Below are 21,413 nucleotides of genomic sequence, written 5' to 3' on the forward strand. Positions count from 1 at the left end.
GCAGTGCAACCTGACAGGCTTGACTCAGGGCAGATTCCTACCACGCCCTCTGATAACACCACTGCAGGAGTGTGAGTGTGTCCAGAGGAAGTCTCAGTTTGAGGAAGACACACACAGCGATGGAAGAGGCAACTGTCAGCTGAAGGCAAAGCCAAGGTTAGTAAAATGTTCTCTACAAGTTTATTTAAAGTTATAAACGTGACTCGATCCGGTTAACCCGAACCGCGTTATGAAACGGACCCCAGGGCTCCAAGCCTACACACACACACACACACACACACACAGAAAGTGACCTCATAACGATGGCGGAGAGAAACAAACGCTGACAACTCTTTCAGTTTCACCAGAGGCAATGTTGACGGTGCTCGTCTCGTGTAAGGCCGCGTTCAGACCAAGATTTGGCGACGAGTTGAAACAGGCAACTACCTGCAATGTGCAACTTCTAAAAACCAGATGAGACGGTGTGTCACCTCCCTGAAACACCTCGCTGTACTTCCGGTCTGATTTCCGACTTTCCAGATTATTTTGTGGATGAATATGATGTGTAGCTTTTTAAAATAAAAGTGAGAACAGTGATAGTGACATGTTGGCTATTGTTGTGTTTGTGTTATTGGCAACACCTCTTAAATGTATGTATACATTCACTGGCCACTTTATTAGGTACACCTTGCTAGTACCAGGTGGGACCCCTTTTGCCTTCAGAGCTGCCTTAATTCTTGGTGTCATAGATTCAACAAGGTGCTGGAGACATTCCTCAGAGATTTTGGTCCATATTGACATGATAGCATCACACAGTTGCTGCAGATTTGTGGTTTGGAGTTTAGTTTCTCTCCTGCGTCCTGTTTTTACTTTAGATATCTGCTTTATTTTACTGTTTCACGTTCGCTGTCCGCCGTTTTAGAAGTTGTGTGAAGCTGCTGCGGAATTTGCGGAACTCGTCAGCTGCTTTTCTTCAATAAAAGCAAGTCTATTAATAGCGCAAAGAGGAATAATGAAAGCAGAAACAGCCACAGTGAGAAGTGAGAGCTGCAGACAACAGGCTCTTCCTGCAACTTTTCAAACAGGTCACCTCCAACAGGTAAACTTCTTTTACCTGCCCTGCTGTGGATAAACACATGCAGCAAAAATAACGGGACTATAGCCATGGATTAGCCTGCCGCTTTTAAACGCCATCACTCTAAGACAAGCTGTCATCAGTTTAAGACACACATTCAAGAAAGTAGCCCTGGGAGGCCTCATGCACCACTGTCTTTATTTTCTGAAGCCACCAGATGGCGCTGTCTGTTCAACAAAGACTTGAAAGCACACTTCATTGCCAGTCATTCAGCCTTTATCTTTAAACCAAGAGTGCCATCTGGTGGGGTCAGAAAATAAAGAAAGTGGTTCATGAGGCTTCATTTGGCCGTCACTAGTACACTGCATAGAACCACAAAAGGAGGTGGATACACCCGTACACCTAGGTATACCATCCATCACACCACTCATTTGACGTCAAACCGACAACAATATTTAACAACATTCAGGATGGCAAACATTATTCAATGTTTCCTTTGCTACTTGCAAAAATATTCTAAATTTGGATCTTCATCACTTCCTGGTACTTGTTACTTTGCTCATCAATGAACTAAGTTAGCATTTGGACTTTGTTTAGCCAATGTTAACCTGTTGAACTGCCCCGTGTAATTGTGAACCATAAACATTAGTTAGCAAAAATCCTTGAGACAGAGAGCTGCAGTGCTAACATTAGTCATCTAACATTATCCTATATACAACTGTAAATTACTGAAGCAAGCTATAAGGCATTGTAGCATACAGTCAAGGCCTGTTTTGGAGATATTTATCTAACTTAAAGCTATAGTTGGTAATGTTGGAGAGCTAGCAAGATTTGAAAGCGGCACCTCCTCTAAGCTCCACCCCCTGCTCCCCCGCCCGTCAGTGCTCCATCCAAAGCCACGAGCCCAGACATGCCTGAACGTGCAGCCTGCAGTGAGCAGAGCAGAGGAGAGCCGAGTAAAATAACAAATCCCCCCGAAGCTAACAAATAATTACCTGTCCAACAGAAAGACAGCAACCTCTGCATCACTTTTCAGGCCCTTCAGCTCCCTCAGTTGTCTCCACTGTTCAAAAGCTGGACTGCTGTTGATGTCTGGTTTGTCCTCTCACTTTATCCTTTTCTGCCTCTGACTTTCTCTTCTCAGCCTGTTTAGTGGGGTGAGCCAATACAAGTAACAATGAAGTGGTACTTCTGGCTGCATTTTCTCTGCCATTGTGCAGCAAACTCCTGCTTACTCAGTATTTCTGCTGAGGAGTGCTGAATATTTCCGGCAACGGTGACATGTGATGAGTGCGCGCAGGGAGGAGGGAGGGAAGGAGGGACAGAGTGGGGCTCAGGCAATACAAGACATGAAGGCATCTGAATGGTTCTTTCCATTCGCACCGAATGGCAGTGATTGGTCAGAGTTTTTACAAGCTTGCAGCTGCCACAGAAGTCTGATTTTTTTTCATTCCTTTTTCTGAACACATTATGTATTGACTACTCTCAGGGTGGAAGGACCATTTTACCCAGTATAACAAAAAGTGTTTCTGAACAGGATTACCAACTATAACTTTAATCATTGATTCATTCATTTTCCGTAACCACTGTCAGGGGTCAGGGTCGCTGGGGGGCTGGATCCTATCCCAGCTGACATTGGGCGAGGGGTGGGGTACACCCTGGACAGGTCGCCAGACTATCACAGGGCTGACACATGGAGACAGACAACCATTCAGGCTCACATTCACACCTACGGCACTGACAATATAGACTCACCAAGTAACCTGCATCTTTTTGGACTGTGGGAGGAAGCTGGAGCACCTGGAGAAAACCCATGCTGACATTGACAGAACATGGAAACTCCACCCTGGGTATGAACTCCTCACCCTGGGTTCCAACCAGAAACCCTCTTGCTGTTAGGTGACAATGCTAACCGCTGCACCATTGTGCCACCTATTTACCTGACACACTGTTTCATTAATTCTCAGCCAGAATAATAACCAGAGTCTTTAAGAACTGATCTGGTTATAATTCCTGTCTGATTATGACGTAATGTTAGCTATCCTGGAACAAATGGGCTCGAGTTGGCTTATATTCAGCTACTGGACAGAGCCATGATCGGTCAGTCAACATCACACAGTGTGTTTTTTTAATATGGTGGAAGGATTTTTCATTCAGAGTTGAAACAACAGAGATATAAGGGGTTATAGTGTGATTTGCTGTGCCCGCCCCATTGACTCCAATAGAACTGGCTCCAATGCAAAATTCAAGCGCTGTCACTGACGTCATGTCCTGTCCTGTCCTGTGGCAAAAACTGCAGTTCCTCTATTTGCCACTTGAGGCTGGCTCCAGAAGTCAGTCAGTCCCCATAGACACCCATGTTTAAATGCCCAACATTAAACGTTTTTATCAGGCTGGTACAAAAACACCGTGTCGGTTTCTATAGCTAATTTTGACTTTCATGACGACTGCACTGGAGGTGAATTTTTTTTTTTTTACAACTCATCTGTTTAGTATTTTGTGCTTTTTTAATGTCCAATCTCGTATTGTTATGTCTAATTATACGTACCTACCTGCCCAGGGACCAGGGACAACAGTTTGTTAAAAATGAAACATAAGCCTACATCGCTCCTTGTTTTTGAAGGTAAATTGTCTTTGTCCATTGTCCCCATTCAAATAAATAAACATAACATGAATTAACCTGGAAAAATTATCTCTGGATGTCTCTTGACATTTTGGCATCTCCAAACTGAAAACTAATGAAGTCAACAAATAACAAGCATAGGTTTTCTCTGGGTGCTCTGGTTTCCTCCCACAGGCCAAAGACATGCACGTCAGGTTAATTGGACAGTAGGTTTGAATGTGACCGAGAATGTTTGTTTCTATGTGTCGGCCCTGTGATACCCCGCTGTACCACGCCTCTCGCCTAATGCTCCAGCAACCCTGTGATCCCTAACAGAATAAGCAGTTACGTAAAATTGATAAATGTATATGTATGTATATATAAATGTATGTGTTTTCAGTTATTTCATGTCATGATCCCACCTCATTCCTTTCAATCAGAGCCGTAAGAATTGTAATCTGTGCTGTATGTTTTTATGTTTTGCCCGTAGCAATCTTCAGAGAATACTGTATGAACTCTTACAACATGTTGCATATGTTTGTGTACAGGTGCGTGCTCTGCTATGAGTCTGTCGGAAAAGAACGTGGAGGGAGTAACTCCCTCTAAAACCAAGAGGCCATGGAAACCTAAAGGGTAAACACACAAAGTAGAATTAAAAGGATAACAGGAAGAAGTTAAAGAATTTAAAATAATGATTGTAGATTGATTTAAAAAAAAAAAAAAACACATTAAGATGTTGATGGATGCATGGCACATAAATTGACCCTCGTGTGTTCTTCCCAGAGACCCCAAGGAGATTTCAGAGGAATCCAGTGGTCTGTCTGTCTTGCTTCAGAAAGCAGAGCTGGAAACTATATTTACGGTAGGTAAATGTACAGCAAGAAACATTACACGACATTTCTGTGTGGAAATGTCTCAACCGGCCCGCCAGAGGATTTCATCTGGCCTTAGATCAGCACTAGACAGGCATTATTGGAAATGAGGGCAGTCCCATCATTACTAGATTCTCAGCACCGGCACAGAGGTGCGCACCACAGCTGAGATGCTGGAGCAGAGTCAGGCGATGTGCTCACAGTTGTAGTTGTAAACTGTGAAATGCATTGCTAGAAAGTTAATAAACAATTATTCAATTTCCTAATCCTTACCTATTTCTTTTTCAGCGGCTTGAGGCAATCATTGTCACTTTTGTGAAGAAGGAGCTGAAGAGATTCCAGAAGGCAGTGAGTACAGATCACCCAGAAATCTTAGAGACTTCTTATGAAGAGGGGATGTATGGTGTAGGTCAAGATGAAGAGCAGAAGAGGAGCAAAGAGGCCTTTCTGAAGATCACACAGCACTTCCTGAGGAATATGCATCAAAACGATCTGGCTGACTATCTGCAAAAAAGTAAGCCTTTAGAAATAAAGATGAACATGAAGTAAATAATTACATTACATTAATTAGATTACACTGCTTTAATTAGATTACATTGAATTAGATTAAGATAATCACAGTGTTCAACACCCTTCAAACTGCATACAGAGCATAGGCAAGAGCCTGCACCATAATGCATATTGGTGAGTAATTTTCACCCATCCAAACTAAATCCAGTCATTAATGCTATTTGTTTTCTACTCATCAGAAATCGCCATGTGCCAGCGTCAACTCAAGTCTAATCTGAAGCAAAAATGTCAGCGTTTGAATGAGGGGGATGGAAACCCAAATCTTCTAAATGACATCTACACAGAGCTCTACATTACAGCGCGAGACGATGGAGGAGCCAACAAACAAAAAGACACATCACTCGAATGTGTGGACATCTTTAAACCCTTACCTGGAAGGGATCAGCCAAACCGAACGGTGATGACATGTGGAGTTTCTGGCATTGGGAAAACAGTTTCAACTCAGAAGTTTATTCTGGACTGGGCTGAAGGCCACTCCAACCAGGACATAGAATTCACATTTCCGTTCACTTTCCAGGAGCTGAACTTGGTAAAAGACAAAAAGTACAGCTTGGTGAGACTTGTGCATGATTTCTTCAGGGAAACCAAGGAAGCAGAAATCTACAGATTTGACAGTTTCCGTGTTCTGTTCATCTTCGACGGTCTGGATGAGTGTCGACTTCCTTTGGACTTCGGCAACAATGAGATTGTGACCAATGTGACAGAGTTGACCTCAGTGGATGTGCTGCTGACAAACCTGATCAGAGGGACGCTGCTTCCCTCTGCTCGCCTCTGGATAACCACACGACCAGCAGCAGCCAATCGGATCCCTCGAGAGTTTGTTGACATGGTGACAGAGGTGAGAGGGTTCACCGATCCACAAAAGGAAGAGTACTTCAGGAGGAGATTCAGAGATGAGGAGATGGCCAGCAGAATCATTGCCCACATCAAGGGTTCACGGATGCTTTGCGTCCTGTGCCACGTTCCACTCTTCTGCTCCATGGTTTCTGAAGTTTTTGCGCATATTTTGACAACCACAGAAAGGGGAGAGCTGCCCAGGACTCTGACTGAGTTTTATATCCGCTTCCTGTTGGTTCAGTCTAAAGTGATGCACTCCAAGTATTATATGAATGATGACATACCCCAACATGAATACCCTGTCTGGAACAAAACAACAAAGAAGATGATTCTGTCTCTTGGAAAACTGGCTTTTGAGCAGCTGGAGAAAGGCAACTTGATCTTCTATGAAGAAGACCTGCACAAGTGTGGCATTGATATCCAAGAAGCCTCTGTGTTCTCAGGTGTGTTCACAGAGATCTTTCGAGAGGAGAGAGGGCTGTTCCGGGAAAAGATTTTCAGCTTTGTCCATCTGAGCATTCAGGAGTTTCTAGCTGCTCTTCACGTCTTCTTGACCTTCAACAACTCTGGTGTCAATCTTTTGTCCAACATGCCAGCCACCTCTTGGTGGCCTGTGAAACTCCGGCACAAACCTGCTGCAAAAGACTTCTACCAGAGAGCTGTGGACATGGCCTTAAAGTCTCCAAATGGACATCTGGACTTGTTTCTTCGCTTCCTTTTGGGGCTTTCACTGGAGACCAATCAGGCTCTCCTCCAAGGTCTGCTGAAACCAACTAGAAATAACCCAAAGACAATAAAGGAAACAGTCCAGTACATCAAGGAGAAAATCTGCGAGAATCCCTCCCCAGAGAGAGGCATTAATCTGTTTCACTGCTTGAATGAGCTGAATGACCATTCTCTGCATGAGGGCGTCCAAGAGCATTTGAGACGAGGGAATCTCTCCACAGACCAACTCTCCCCTGCTCAGTGGTCAGCTCTGGTCTTCATCTTACTGTCATCAGAAGAAGAGCTGGATGTGTTTGACCTGAAGAAATACTCTGCTTCAGAGGAGGGTCTGCTGAGGCTGCTGCCGGTGGTCAAAGCCTCCAGTACATCACTGTAAGTGGATAAATAACTGGATTTATTGATACGTAGCGTTCTGCAAGTTAATTTTCTACATCACATATCACTTATTACTTTCATTTGAGAGCAATAAGTTACTTTACAATACTACTGTCTGTATAAAGTATTGTGTTACTGATTGATTACACAGGTTTTGCGTTACCTTCACCTGAGTCTTACCCGCTCACACTATCATTAAAAGTTTAACTGTTAACACAGCACCATTGAACATGATGATTATTCACTGTGAGCAGGAAACTAAAAAGCCACTGGCATGAAACTTGCTTCGATATTGGTAATTTAGAAAATAAAAAAATCGATATTTCGCATCTGTGTGTCGTTACAATATTGTCACATGAAATGCTGTGATACTATACTGGACCCCCCCGACCCCCAGTGTATATGCAGGTGAAGTGTGTGTTTTTTATCTGCAGGGCTTCAGACCACGTCTATTTAGTTGCATTTTGCGACCATGGAGCACCACTGTGACTTGCAAATATTAATATATGAACTGGAGAGCTGTTAGTGTATTTCCAGCTCACAGTGAACCAATCCTCATATTGGCACCATGGTAACAGTTTCACGTTCTGCTAACTGTTGACTGGAAATTTACAACAATAAGATCAACACTTCTGGCCCAAGATAAGACAAGCTGCTTCAGAATTAAAGCACCAGTGGTTCTGCTTTGATTCATTTCATTAGAACAGTACTTTATTTAACTTTATCAAAAGAGCAATTTATTAACCTTAGAACAAAGCTTTAGACTATAAAAGACTTTATCTATCTTTATTATACCAGCATTTTATTTAATTTGATTATAACAGCTTTTAATTCAATTTTAGAACTTTTTTTAATGAGTTGATATAAACTGAAATCCTTTTTATTACTTCTACTACTTTTTTACAAAGAACCCAAAGTGTCAGAGTTCTTGAACAGTATATCTTATTCATTCATTCTTTAACCTGAGTAGCGATTACATGACATACTGTATATCTCCTTGTAGGTTAAATGGCTGTCAGCTGACAGAGAGAAGCTGCGAGGCTTTGGCCTCAGTTCTCAGCTCCCGATCCAGTAATCTGAAAGAGCTTGACCTGAGTAACAACGACCTGGAGGATTCAGGATTGGAGCTGCTCGCTGTTGGACTGCAGAGCCCACACTGTGACCTCGAAACTCTCAGGTCAGGATAAATTGAGCATAGCATTAGTTCAGGCAGGACATGATTTCAAGCTCAGCTCACATCCCAGCTACATCAGCTGATCTCAAACAGCCCAGTCAGCTGATGGAGCAGCTGATTGATGGAAGGAAGTCAGCTGATAGATCACATGATTCCTTTCTATGCAATCAATTAGGAAATCTCATTCAGGGCGCCCTATTTAAACTGCTCTGGTCTGCCTTCTGTTGTTGCTTCCTCTGCAAGCCGCTTTGCAAGCTGCCTCCACCCCAGCTCCCCCTTTTCATGCTGTGTCTGACTTATCAGTGTCATTTCTGTTTGTCATTGATGCTGCTCTGTTCTGTTCCTGGGTGTCTTTGCTGCTGCTGCTCTCCCTGCCTTAGGCTTTCCATATAGGCGCATGGAAGGGCAGATAGGTGTACTTTCTCCACCTCAGGCTTTCCTAATTTGCATGTGGAAGGGCAGAAAGGTGCGCTCTCTCCGCCTTAGGTTTTCCACATAGGCGAGTGGAAGAGGCTTTCTGCATCGGCCCGAGGAAAGGCAGAGAGGCCGAGAACAGAGCCATACAGTCAAATATAATTCTGCAAATGGAAATAAAGTTTTCTTTGACTAAAGTGTTCCTGACTGAACTCAGTTCGTTAAGAGCGACCCTACTCATTAACATAGACCTGTTCTATTTTTATAACAGAGGCCAAGCAACTATTTCACAGGCCACAAGTAATTTCATGTTTGAAGTAATCTTAAGTAAACTAACCCTGGATGTTGCTCGTAAGTGATGTCCTTTTATCACTGTTGGCTTTGTAAGTTTGTTGTTGACTGTGTGATCAATCCTTTGTAATGTTGCACTGTGTGCTGGGAGTGCTTTTTTTTTTAATGAAGTGCTGGTATGAAGCACTCCCCAGCACCTCTGCTTTTTTACTAAAGAAAAACATGTGGACACAGACCCCAACACGTTACCCCCAAAACTGTTAATATGTGATTTTTTTTCTTTCTACAGAGAACCCAAAGTTTCGTAGTTAAAAAAAAAAACGTCAAGAACGCTGACGCTTTTACCTGAGTGGCTGACATATTGTGCATCTCCTTGTAGGTTGAATGGCTGTCAGCTGACAGAGAGAAGCTGCAAAGCTTTGGCTGCAGTTCTCAGCTCCCGATCCAGTAATCTGAAGGAGCTTGACTTGAGTAACAACGACCTGGCGGATTCAGGAGCGGAGCTGCTCGCTGTTGCACTGCAGAGTCCGCACTGTAGACTTGAAACTCTCAGGTCAGGATAACTCAGTTTGTGAAGAGTGACCCTACACATTCAACAGTGACCTGTTCTACTTTTGTACAGTGGTGTATGCGACTGCCACAACCAGTAATAAAGCCAAAGCACAATGATACACAGTGTCTAACTTCTTTAGGCACTGATCAGGGGCATTCATGAAAAGCAAATCACCATAATCCAGAAGAGGTCAAAAAAAGTTGCAGATATCAAGTGTTTCCTTGCCTGAAGGTAGAAGTTAGATTTATTTCTAAAAAAGAAGCCCAATTTAACCTTCAGCTTGGAAACAAGGTGTTTGATATATAATTTAAAAGACAAGTTCTGATCAATGATGATACCTAAATACTTGTAAGTTTTAACAATTTCAGTGTCAGTTCCTTGAGTAGTTAAAATCTTTGGAAGATCAGATGTTAAGTCTTGCTTTTTGAAAATAGCATGAATTTGGATTTTTCTGCATTTAACACCAGCTTAAGTTGTATTAAGTGGGTCTGAACAACATCAAAGGCAGACTGCATGTATTCCAGAGCTTTTGCTACTGAAGGGGACAAACAATAGATGACGGGTATCATCTGCGTAGAAATGGTGGGCAGCATTTGATAAATTGTCACAGAGATTATCTACATATAGAAAACAACAATGGCCCCTGTATTGAACCCTGAGGAACACCTTTTAACACTGGGAGGAATGCAGAGGAAAGATCCAGGAAACTGAACGGACACAGTTATCACAGTTATTTCACTTTTTCAATATTATTTCTTTCATGTTCTTCAAAAACATTTTTCAAAAGTTATTTTATACAATTTATCCAAAAAGCATAATGAATTGACTAAAATTACATAGCTCAAAAAAACAAACAAGATTCATAGAGAGTACATGAGTCACAAGAATAATGTGATTTAAACTCATCCCATTATGCAGACGACTGAGACAAAGATTTTATAAAGACACTGCTAAATGGAAAGGGGGAGTGACAAGGAAGTCACAAGGCTCATCTCTCCCTATGGATCCAAATTACCTGTGGAGGGGAGGTTAAATGGGCTTCAATCACATATAATTCTTGTAACTCTTATACTCTATGAATCTTGTTTGTTTTTTGATCTATGTAATTTGTGTAAATTTATAATAAAGTAATAAAATAATATAGTAAATTATCTTTTGAGAAATATTTTTGAAGAATGTGAGAGAAAAATAATGAAAAAGAAAATTGAAATAACTAATAGTCATGTGAACCATGTATATTTAGCTTCTTATTTTGCTCATGTGATTCTGTTGAGCAAACCTGAAGAAGCCACGGGTTAAATGCGTTGTTTGATCTTAATAAAACCACAGTAATTCAGTTCAGTGTGCGGTGGTTTATGTTTATGTAATGTGTTATTTTTGTACCGCCGACACTGTTCTTATGTGATACTTGTTTTTTACAAAGAACCCAAAGTGTTGGAGTTCTTGAACAATTTGTCAGGATGACACTCAAACCTGAGTGGCACCTCAATCTGCCTGGCTCAGTAGTGAATATATGAAATATTGTACATCTCCTTGTAGGTTGAATGGCTGTAAGCTGACAGAGAGAAGCTGTGAAGCTTTGGCCTCAGTTCTCAGCTCCCCGTCCAATAATCTGAAAGAGCTTGACCTGAGTAACAACGACCTGGAGGTGTCAGGAGCGGAGCTGCTCGCTGTTGGACTGCAGAATCCACACTGTGGACTCAAAACTCTCAGGTCAGGATAACTCCATTTGTGCAGAGTGACCCTACACATTCAACAGTGACCTGTTTTACCTTTATAACAGAAGCAAAGAAACTATTTCATAGGCCAGAAGTAACCTCGTGTTTGAAGTTATGAAGTAAGTCCTGACTCTAATGTAGCCTGTAATGGCATGACAAGACACAAAAACCTTTGGGGGATATTTTTTTCTGGTTTCTGGTCATTTTTTTCTTATTTTTTCTGGCTATTTTGAACTTGCCAGTTAAAAAAGTAAATACTTAATTTCAGATGGTAACCTGTACTTATACATGACATCGTAAATGTAATAATAGTACCCAAAATCCTCGTAGTAGAGTAATGCTCTGTGGTACTTAGTTACTGCTAAAAGTAATATGCTACTTTTTTTTTTTTATGGGAAAGAACCCCAAGTGTCACCGTTCTTAAACGGTATGTCAGGAACTCTGAGATCCAATCCCTGCTTGACCTGATTTACAACAACCGGAGGGATTCAGGAGTGAAGCTGCTCTCTGTTGGACTGCAGAGTTCAAACTGTAGACTCAAAACTCTCAGGTCAGGATAATTCAGTTTGTGACCTGTTCTACTTTTATATCAGAGGCCAGGAAGCTATTTCACAGACCATGATGTAATCTCATGTTCTATCAAATTAGGGTTTGTTAAATTAGTTTTAAAAAACCAGGGTTCCTACGCAAGTATGGAAAGTATGGAAAAGTATGGAAATAAATTTGATCAATTTCCAGGTATTAAAAAGTATGGAAAATGAAAAATAAAGTATGGAAAAATATTTATGTTTCCAGACTATTACCACTGTTCTAAAATAATGTTTTCTAAAATAGAAAATTAGGTATTTCCAAAAATAACTAACAGATGCCCTTAACGATTCATAATAAATCCTATTTTTGTCACGCTACATGATGGAACTGCATTGAGGAAGGGGAGAATAAAAATAAAACAGCTGTCGCAGGTAAAGCAACTCTAGTCGCAGGATGTGTGTCACTGCTCGCCTGCCTTTCTCTCTCCCGCGGTCCGTCACTCCACTGTCTCCGCTCTGATACCCCCCACCCCACCCCACGAGAAGTCTGGAAGTTTGGGTATGGAAAAGTATGGAATTTTGAAATTCCAAATGTGTAGGAACCCTGAAAAACACTCATGCTAGTTTATTAGGTACACCTAGCTAAAACTGACTCGCCATCTAAAACAACAGTCCTGCTGTAAATTCTACCTTCATAAAGTTTATTTAATTCATCTTTTGTTTAAACTGTTTAAGTGTAAATTAAATTTTTTGGTCATGTTGGAGGTTGCAGTTTGTGTTGCTGGTGAATTGCATTGTGTTATACTGAGAGGTGTTTCTCAGTATATTTTCAGTATCATTTAAGAATTTATTGCTGGACTGTTGTATTAGACTGCATGAGATTCAATTAGTTGTACCTAATAAGCTGCCAACTCCTTGTCTGTCCCAGTGTTTCAGCACTGACTGGACCTGTATGATTTTAAATCTCGCTAGAAATTAAATCCTGTCAAACACTTTAATGAAATAAGAGCTCACCAAATCAAACATTAGTAAGTGGCACTTTAAACATGTGCATCTCTTTGAAGGTTGAATGGCTGTAACCTGACAGCGGGAAGCTGTAACACTCTAGCATCAGTTTTGAGCTCCCCGTCATACAGTCTGAGAGAGCTGGACCTGAGTGGCAATGACCTGGAGGATTCCGGAGTGGAGCTCCTCTCTGCCGGACTGAAGAGTCCAAACTGTAGCCTTGAAACTCTCAGGTAGGTTCATTTTGTTGTTTTTTTTTGTTTTTGTTTTTTACTGATTTGACTTTGAGCCTATCTTATATTTTCAGTCATGGTGGGCATTTTGTCAGTCTTAACTAAACATATTGTTCAGCATTGTTTGAAGGCTAGTGTTTTTGTGCATGCAGACTGTCAGGCTGTCTGGTCACAGTGAAAGGTTGTACTGCACTGGTCTCTGCCCTGAGTGAAAACCCCTACCATCTAAGAGAGCTGGATCTGAGTTACAATCACCCAGGAGATTCAGGAGTAAAGCTGCTCCATACTGCACTAGACGATCCAACCTGGAGACTGGACACTCTCAGGTAGAGACACACGTTCTCAAACGAGGAGCTGGATATTGTTTTAACTATGTGTAAAAATGAATCGTTAGTTCAAGTGTTTTTATTGTGAAAGAGAATTGGTCTGACTTTGTGTATTCTCCCAGGGTTGACCATGGTGGAGAAAAGAGGCTGAGATTTGGCAGGAGAAAGTGTAAGTGTTTCTTTGGTATTATTCTTAAGAATTAACCAGTGAACTTTTTTGAATCAGTCCCTCTATTTAGACAGTCCAGGGTAGTTGGATTACAACGGGACACAACCTGAAAGGTTAATTTAAATACTTTAGTCATACTATAGTATGGCATTAAAAAAGTAACAAAAAAGTAATAGGATAGTATGCCATAAGAAATGTAATAAAACTGTCATAGTGTGACATCACAAATGTCATGAAAACGTCATACCATAGTATGAATTTAAAATTGTCATGAAAAAGTCATAGTATAGTATGTCTTTCAAAACCATGAAAAAAGTCATAGGATAGCATGTCGTCCAAAACCATGAAAAAACATCATAGTATAGTATGTTGTCCAAAACTGCATAAAAAAAGTCATAGGATAGCATGTCGTTCAAAACAGCATAAAAAAGTCACGTCTAAAGCCATGAAAAATAGTCAACGTATAGTATGTCGTCCGAAACCATGAACAAATATTATAGCATGTGTCGTTCAAAAGCATGAAAATAAGTCATAGCATCATATGTCGTCCAAAACCATGAAAAATAAAAGTCATAGTATAGTATGACATCAAAAATGTCATTAAAAAATATATACTAAGTAGTATGTCATCAGAAATAAAAAGAAGTCATTGTGTTGCAGATTACATTCAACTTTATTGTCATTGCAAGGAGTACACGTTCTAAGACAGTGACGTGAGACCGAATGCAGTTTGCCATTTGATCAAAAGTTCAAACAGCACTTCAGTACAGATTTACTTACAGAGAATTTGCAAAACATATGAGATGAATAGAATTTTAAATAAATAGGGTATGAATGTACTAAATATGTACAGTATGAGCAGTATTACCAGTATTAAAAGTGTGTTTAAATATTCTTAGATGTATTTATTTATGATCATGATTGGACATGGAGATAGAAGTGCAAAACATAGAATGTGTTAAGTACAATAATATACGTTGGAGGAGATTATATACAAATTAAACAGCTGGAGGTATGATATGAATACAGTGAATACACTAATAAGCCAATATACACAGTATAGACAGGAGTGTAAATATCCTTGCATTGGACAGTCCAATGGCAGGAAGCGGAGAACTGATGATCCGTTGGGCAGTTTTCACCACTCTCTGCAGTGCTTTCCGATCTGAGACAGAAAGTTGCCTTACCGTACTCCGATGCAGTTGGTGAGGATGCTTATAATGGTACACGACTAGAGGTTGGTGAGAATCTCAGTAGAGGATGAAATTTATTCGATGTGTCTTAAAAAATGAGATGCTCGAGAGTGAAGAATAGAATGTCATCAATAATGTCATAGTATGGCCACAGTGTAGTATACAATCAAAATATCATCAAAAATACCATAGTAGTATGTCATGAAAATACAATTAAAAAGTAATATGACATCAAAATGTAATATTAAATATCATAATTGAGCACATAAAGTATACAAAAAACACATCACATCAAAAATGTCATAAAAACATCATAGTATAGTATGACATCAAAAATGTCATAAAAACGTCATAGTGTGGTATGACATCAAAAATGTCATAAAAACATAATATTGTACGACATCGAAAATGATATAAAAACGTCGTAATATAGTATGACATCAAAAATGATATAAAAACGTCATAGTATAGTATGATATCAAAAACATCATAAAAACATAATGTATGACATCAAATTTGCAAACAAAAAAATGGGGTCATAATTTAAGTCACAGAATCCCATAAAAAACAATAGTAACCAAATATGTAATTAAATGTCATAGTATATATAGTGTAGCTTGTCATTTAAACTTCAACTAAAAAAGACATTGTAGTGTATGCAATTTAAAAATATCACAATATAGTGCCATACAAATGCCCGTTAACACATCATAGCATAGTATGCCATCAAAAATGTCATAAAAAAAAGTCATAGAATAGCATGCTATCAGAAATATTTTCAAAAATGCCATTTTATGAAAACATATTCGTATTTTATATAATGTACATATTTCATGAAGACCCCAAGCTATGTTTTAATCAGTAGTTTTATTTATTTTATCGATTTCAAAGGGCCCTCTGGAAAGGTGAAGCTTGGAACCCTTGCAAGTGCAGTGGTAAGATTTTTGTTTTTATTTAATTTTTTAATATATATTTTTTCAATAGACATATGCTCAGATATTTTAATACGTCTGTAGAATAGCTGAGCTCCGCTAATTATCAGAAATGTATTGTCCTCTGAAACAGGACTCCAGTGACTGGACCGAACTTGAACCTGTGGTCAACACAACTGATGAGGATCAAACCTATAGGTATTAAAAAAAAAAAAAAAAATCAGCCTGAAGGAGCCCACTGTGGGGGCAATTTCAAGGCAGTTTTACTTTGAGGCTGAATGATTTCAAGAATTTTCACTGACTAAATCTAGTGATGGCCAAATGAAGCCTCATGAACTATTTTCTTTATTTTCTGACCCCACCAGATGGCGCTCTTGGTTTAAAGATAAAGGCTGAGGGACTTACAATGAAATGTGCTTTCAAACCTTTGTTGACCAGACAGCGCCATCTGGTGGCTTCAGAAAATAAAGACAGTGGTTCATGAGGCCTCATTTGGCCATCACTAATAACTATTCAGATAGTTCCTGTCTGTATCTATAAATAACTATAGCTTCCTTACCATGGCATATCATTACAATGTACCACAGAAAATGGATCACACTTTTTTAGAAAAAAAGCAACGTCAGTGTGTCAGTGTGTAGTACATCCAAACCCATTTGTGTTCCTTTTCACTCCTTAGCCTCCAGTCTGATGCAGGTCGCTTTGAATGCAGCGTGTCTGCCCTGCGCTGGGTTTGTAAAGAAAAGGTCAGCTTCAAATACCAGTTCTGCTCATGGGAGGAACTCGGGGAGAGGCCTTCATGCATGGATTACATGCCAGCAGGACCCCTACTGGACATCACAGTCACAGCTGGGAAGTTGGAGGAGGTGCATCTGCCACACTGGGTCTGTGTAGGTGAGGTGTAATCCAAAAAGTTAATCGGCATTTTACAACATGCAAAGACATATTGATCCATCCACTAAAACTGCACTTTTTATTGCAGATCAGAACTCCAAAATGTCAGACATGTTTGTAGTTCTGCACATGGATACCTGTGGAGATGTTTTGGAACAAGTGTCTGAAGTGACATCGTCCCACGTCAAGTTAGTCCAGCCAGTCTTCTCTCCACGAATGGTCATGATCCGGAAGATATTCCGCTTGCCTGTCAAACTTTTCTACGACGTGTTGATATTCATGAAAATCCAAGATGCCCTTACATTGCATGTTTACCTGGTGCCACCCGATCCTGCTCTGCAAAAGGTTCGTCATTTATTTTAATTCAAAGCGTTATAAGATGCAATTGAAAGCAGCATGGCGACAATATCATATTTCCATCACCTGATAAAAGCACCAAAACCATGTCAGCTACTTTGAGCTTAAGGATTGTTTATGCTTTTTTTGTTTGTTTGTTTTTTAACAGGAAGTGGAAAAACAGCAAAACTCCTGTGGATCCACAAAGATCCTAAAACCAGGCCCAGACAAGTCCATGCAGTTGGGAAGTAATTTCTCCCTCACAACAGACAAGGCGGATGCAAAAATTCAACCCAGCGTACGTTTCAACTGTTTCAATATCAGGGGCTCAGTATTCACAGCACACTAGCGGTTTTAAATTTCATTATTTAGAACAGTGTTCAGTTAGCCTAGCCTCACCGGACCAATTTGCAAATGCAAGTGAGTCAGGAACCTCTCAGTTTATTTTTTATTTCCAGTGGGCTGTAGATCAGAATGCCTCTGGACACTACTGTAAAGACCAGTGGTTCCCAACTGGTGGGTCACAGGTCCATTCTGAATGGACCGCAAGTGACTCGCAAACGTGCCAAGTTTGTAAAAAACACTAATTTTGAAGGACAGCGAATTTACGGCACAAGCTTTTATTCTGAAGTGCTGCTTCCTGCTGTAGAGTGCTCAGCGACATGGCAAAACAGAAGTATGACGCTGAATATATTAAACTGTGTGGACCTTGAACTAATGACTAAGGGGCAATCTGGACCTCGTTGGTGGACCAGTTGGGAACCACTGGTATAAATCCACAACCAATCAGAGCAACAAAACTTGATGTAGCGCTGAGTCATATGGTGTCATATCGATTTATCTGCGCCATTTTTTGCCATTCAAATTTGAAAAACGTACTTCAATAGAAAGTTTCACATGAGCTGCAGCCTTGTTGGTTGTTTTCAAAACTGCCTCAGTGGCGCTCCTCTTCACTAAGCTCTCTGTATGTTCACCATAGTGTCCCTGGCATGGCAGTGTGTAAGCTAAAACACTATTTTGCCTTAAGAGTAAAGGCTCCATAAGTTGTCCGAGTCAGTACAGCTACAGCTGGAGTACACGATGAGCGAGACATGTAAATCTACCACCACCTTCCATTTGGAGCCTACACGACATGCCCCAACAAACCACGCCCACCAGTACAACACGAACTCACCAATGTGAGTATGTATAGTTGCAGCCGGGGCAGCAACACGGCCTGCCCACCGACCCCATGCCTCGCCTACCATTCCTACACATCAGTTCATGATCAACGAAACATGTAAATCTGCCGCCACCTTCCATTGGGAGCCTACACAACACGCCCCTACAAACCACGCCCACCAGTACAAGACGAACCCACCAATGCAAGTATGTAAAACTGCACCTGGAGTAGCTATGTGGCCTGTCAACCGACCCCATGTCTTGCCCACATCAGTTCACAATCCGCAAGACATGTAAATCTGCCGCCACCTTTCATTTGGAGCCTACATGACACACCCCTACAAACCACACCCACCAGTACAAGACGAACCCACCAATGCAAGCATGTAAAACTGGCAGTGAACCGGACACATCTGCCAGAGCAAATGAAACATGAGCTTGTAGATTCGCCAGGTTCCCAGGCTGTTGTTAAGTATAATTGGAAAATCTATGACGTAAAGGATTCCTCTTAAGTGAAAATATTATTTCTAAAAAAAAAAAAAAAAAAAAAGTCTTAAACCCCTTGCATTATGTTTTCCACAGACACGGGAGCTCAGAAATGATGGCAGAAATTTATTTGAGGTGTTCATCAGAAATGCAGACAGCGACTTCACCCTCAAGCTTGAGAGTGAGCAAAACACTGTCTGGACCTGTTCCATTTACAAAGGTCAGTAGTTTGTAAATAATTTAACACTAATTAATTTGCACTGTCTTTGTTTTTTAGCCAGTTTTGCACAGTTGGCAAACCAAATGTCGTGTGTGTTGAAAGAAAAATGATTAATTCAGCAAATTATCTATGAACTGACCAGAGTTGTGGCCTGTATTTTATTTCAGAGGACTACCAAAGTCAGAGCACTGATCATAAGCAAGGTAAGAAAAAATAATTTTGTTATTGTTATTATTGTAACTAATTACTTACAAAATTACTTAGTTACAGAATTATTTATTTATTATATAATTGTTATTTATTATTTTAACGAATTTTCTTGTTTTTTATTTTTATTTTTAATTTTTTATTTTTATTAATTTCCTGCTATTTTTTTTGGGTCATTTTTCTTTCGTTGCTCATTGCCTTCTTCCTATGTTTTTAAAAAAATCAATCCATTTTACTCAAAGGTTTAACTGACAAGAAGCAAAACTTAAAAAAAAAAAAAAAATCAACAACCATCATGGTGATTCCTATATGCTCCTGTTCAGTTAAGGTACATATATCTACTTCTAAAAACATCTGATGTATTTACTTAAGCTCATGAGCTACGAGTTTCACATGACAATATTTTTAGCCGTTTTAATTTTAAATTGATAGGCTTATATAATTAAAGTGGACACATTGAAATTTCATTAACAATTTAAAGGTAGTGTGTAGGATTCATGGTGAAACATTTTGCACTACTGTATTTCTACAGTAGCCCAGAACGGACCAACTAACTACTGGCTCTAGATAGGGTTGTTTTCACGTCCCTCACTGTAGTTAGCAGTAGTGATAGCCAAATGAAGCCTTGTGAACCACTTTATGTATTTTCTCACCCCACCAGATGGTGCTCTTGGTTTAAAGATAAAGGCTGAAGGACTGGCAATGAAGTGTCCTTTCAAACCTTTGTTGAACAGACAGCGCCATCAAATGGCTTCAGAAAATAAAGACAGTGGTTCATGAGGCCTCATTTGGCCATCACTGGTTAGCAGCCCTCTGCGAGGACAACATTGGAAAAGAACTTATTTCTTAACATGAAATTGCTTTATTCAGTGGTTTTACCAGTTTCTGTGGATAATTCAGCTCCTGGCAAAAACCTCCTGAACAATGAATGCTTAAGGAATTCTAACCGGGAGAAGTTTCAGCTGGTTGCAATGTGCAGTCCTCTCCTCACCACTAGATGCCACTAAATCCCCCTAAATCTTACACACTGGACCTTTTTAAGATCAGTTAAGTCTGTAGATAATGACTACATTTTGGGAGGATTTGCCCAGCCATTCCCAACAGATGTCGAATTGAGGGGAAAGTTTCACAACATTTGAATGAAAGAATTTTGTACTCTAGACGAAACCAATTGAGAAAGTAAAACCTGATTATTACAGTGCTACCTTGAGGTCAGTGAGGGTAATATTTGCCTGGATAGTGGCTGGGATTTGCAACCCGCCTGCCCCTTTGTGATGTTTCTGGGTTGGTCTTTGCTGCACGAACACTTTTAGTGGAGGAAAAAAAAAGTAGAAAAATAATGTGAAGCTTTGCTGCTTGGACGCCTTAAATTAGGATTTCATGATAAAATGACTCAACAGTGTTGTCCCGGACACAATTGCTCCCCCTTCTTTAAACATTTTTTCAGTTCCTTAACTTACTAGTTTAACTTGTGACTACTTTTTTTCTGTAGCTGCCTCAGGTCAACATTTCGTGGATCGCCATCGGACAGCTCTGATTGAGAGAGTGTATGAAACAGTAGCCATCCTGGACGAGCTCTTGGATAGAGAGTTGATCTCAAAGGCGAGCTATGATGCTGTGACAGCTTTAAAAACCACACGAGACCAGATGAGGGACATTCACAGGTTTGTGACTGCAGCTGGAAACAAGGGCAAAGACGCACTTTATGAAATCCTAAAAGGGATGAAGAGTATGAGGCCTCTCATTTCTGAGCTTGAGGGATCTCGGTGAAAGAATGTCTTAAGTTTGTTTCAGACCAAAGCAAGACAACGCTAGGCCTGAAAGCACCCTAAGAAACAGCATCTGCATTGCGTAGTTTGTCCACCAGATGGTGCTGATGATTTTCTTGCTGTAGAAAGTCCTGCTTGATTTTGGGCCATGACTTTTTCACTTCTTTAATAACCAAAGCTAAAGGTAAACTAAAATGTTATTTGTTTATGTTGAGAAAGAAATAAGTATTTCGATTGATGTATCGTATTACATTGTATTAATATGGTTTGAATGTAAATGTAAATTAATTTGTCTTTTTTTCTTTGTGAAACCTGACCTTAACTTGAGAATGTGTACATACTGAGATGCACTACAGATGTATTTGATATAATAACAGAAAGTTTTTACTGTTTCCCTGCCCACAACATGACTTATTTACTGTATTGTCACCTTTTAAAAACAGTAACTAAATTTTTAAGTTGAAGCTTTTTTACCTGTGTATATAATTTTTCTTTTTTTAAATAAATTTTACACCTGATAATTGTTTTTGTTTTTCTTTTGTTCTCAGCTTTTTCACACAGAAACCTAAAGTGAGTTACCCACAAGGCGGCGGTAAAGCAGGTCATCCATTAAACGGGTGAACTGCAAAGTGCTATGTGTTCCTCTTACCTGTAGTGCTATTTATCAGTCTAGATTTTTTTTTGTCGTGAGAGTTGCTGAGTGTTGGAGCTATCGGATGTAGAGATGTCTGCCCTCTCTCCAATCAAATGGCACTAAATGGTACTC

At 40.1% G+C, this 21,413-nt stretch overlaps 1 protein-coding gene across 3 annotated transcripts; it reads left to right on the plus strand.

The window, feature by feature from the left end:
- Window positions 1-52: 52 nt before the first annotated feature.
- LOC125883926 (NACHT, LRR and PYD domains-containing protein 12-like) lies at window positions 53-21,168 on the plus strand. 3 transcript variants are annotated; one of them, XM_049568568.1, is made up of 20 exons: window positions 53-156; window positions 4,205-4,289; window positions 4,440-4,518; window positions 4,817-5,042; window positions 5,278-7,033; window positions 8,040-8,213; window positions 9,295-9,468; window positions 11,008-11,181; window positions 11,587-11,736; window positions 12,781-12,954; window positions 13,107-13,280; window positions 13,403-13,449; window positions 15,534-15,577; window positions 15,708-15,772; window positions 16,254-16,468; window positions 16,557-16,813; window positions 16,974-17,102; window positions 18,548-18,671; window positions 18,839-18,874; window positions 20,371-21,168. In XM_049568568.1, the coding sequence occupies exons 2-20, from the start codon at window positions 4,219-4,221 to the stop codon at window positions 20,646-20,648; spliced, it is 4,347 nt and encodes a 1,448-aa protein (XP_049424525.1). In that variant the 5' UTR covers window positions 53-156; window positions 4,205-4,218; the 3' UTR covers window positions 20,649-21,168. The 3 variants fall into 3 exon arrangements, with proteins under 3 accessions (XP_049424525.1, XP_049424526.1, XP_049424527.1); XM_049568569.1 differs by lacking the exon at window positions 11,587-11,736; XM_049568570.1 differs by lacking the exon at window positions 9,295-9,468.
- The last annotated feature ends 245 nt before the right edge of the window (window positions 21,169-21,413 follow it).

Source organism: Epinephelus fuscoguttatus, linkage group LG23 (assembly GCF_011397635.1).
Source record: "Epinephelus fuscoguttatus linkage group LG23, E.fuscoguttatus.final_Chr_v1".
In the NCBI taxonomy this organism is placed as follows: domain Eukaryota; kingdom Metazoa; phylum Chordata; class Actinopteri; order Perciformes; family Serranidae; genus Epinephelus; species Epinephelus fuscoguttatus.

Excerpts from the sequence above, each read along its gene's own strand:
- LOC125883926 (XM_049568568.1), top strand. The coding sequence starts at position 4,219 with ATGAGTCTGTCGGAAAAGAACGTGGAGGGAGTAACTCCCTCTAAAACC. Across the intron at positions 5,043-5,277 it reads GGCTGACTATCTGCAAAAAA|AAATCGCCATGTGCCAGCGT; the intron begins GTAAGCCTTTAG and ends TCTACTCATCAG. Across the intron at positions 12,955-13,106 it reads TGTAGCCTTGAAACTCTCAG|ACTGTCAGGCTGTCTGGTCA; the intron begins GTAGGTTCATTT and ends TTGTGCATGCAG.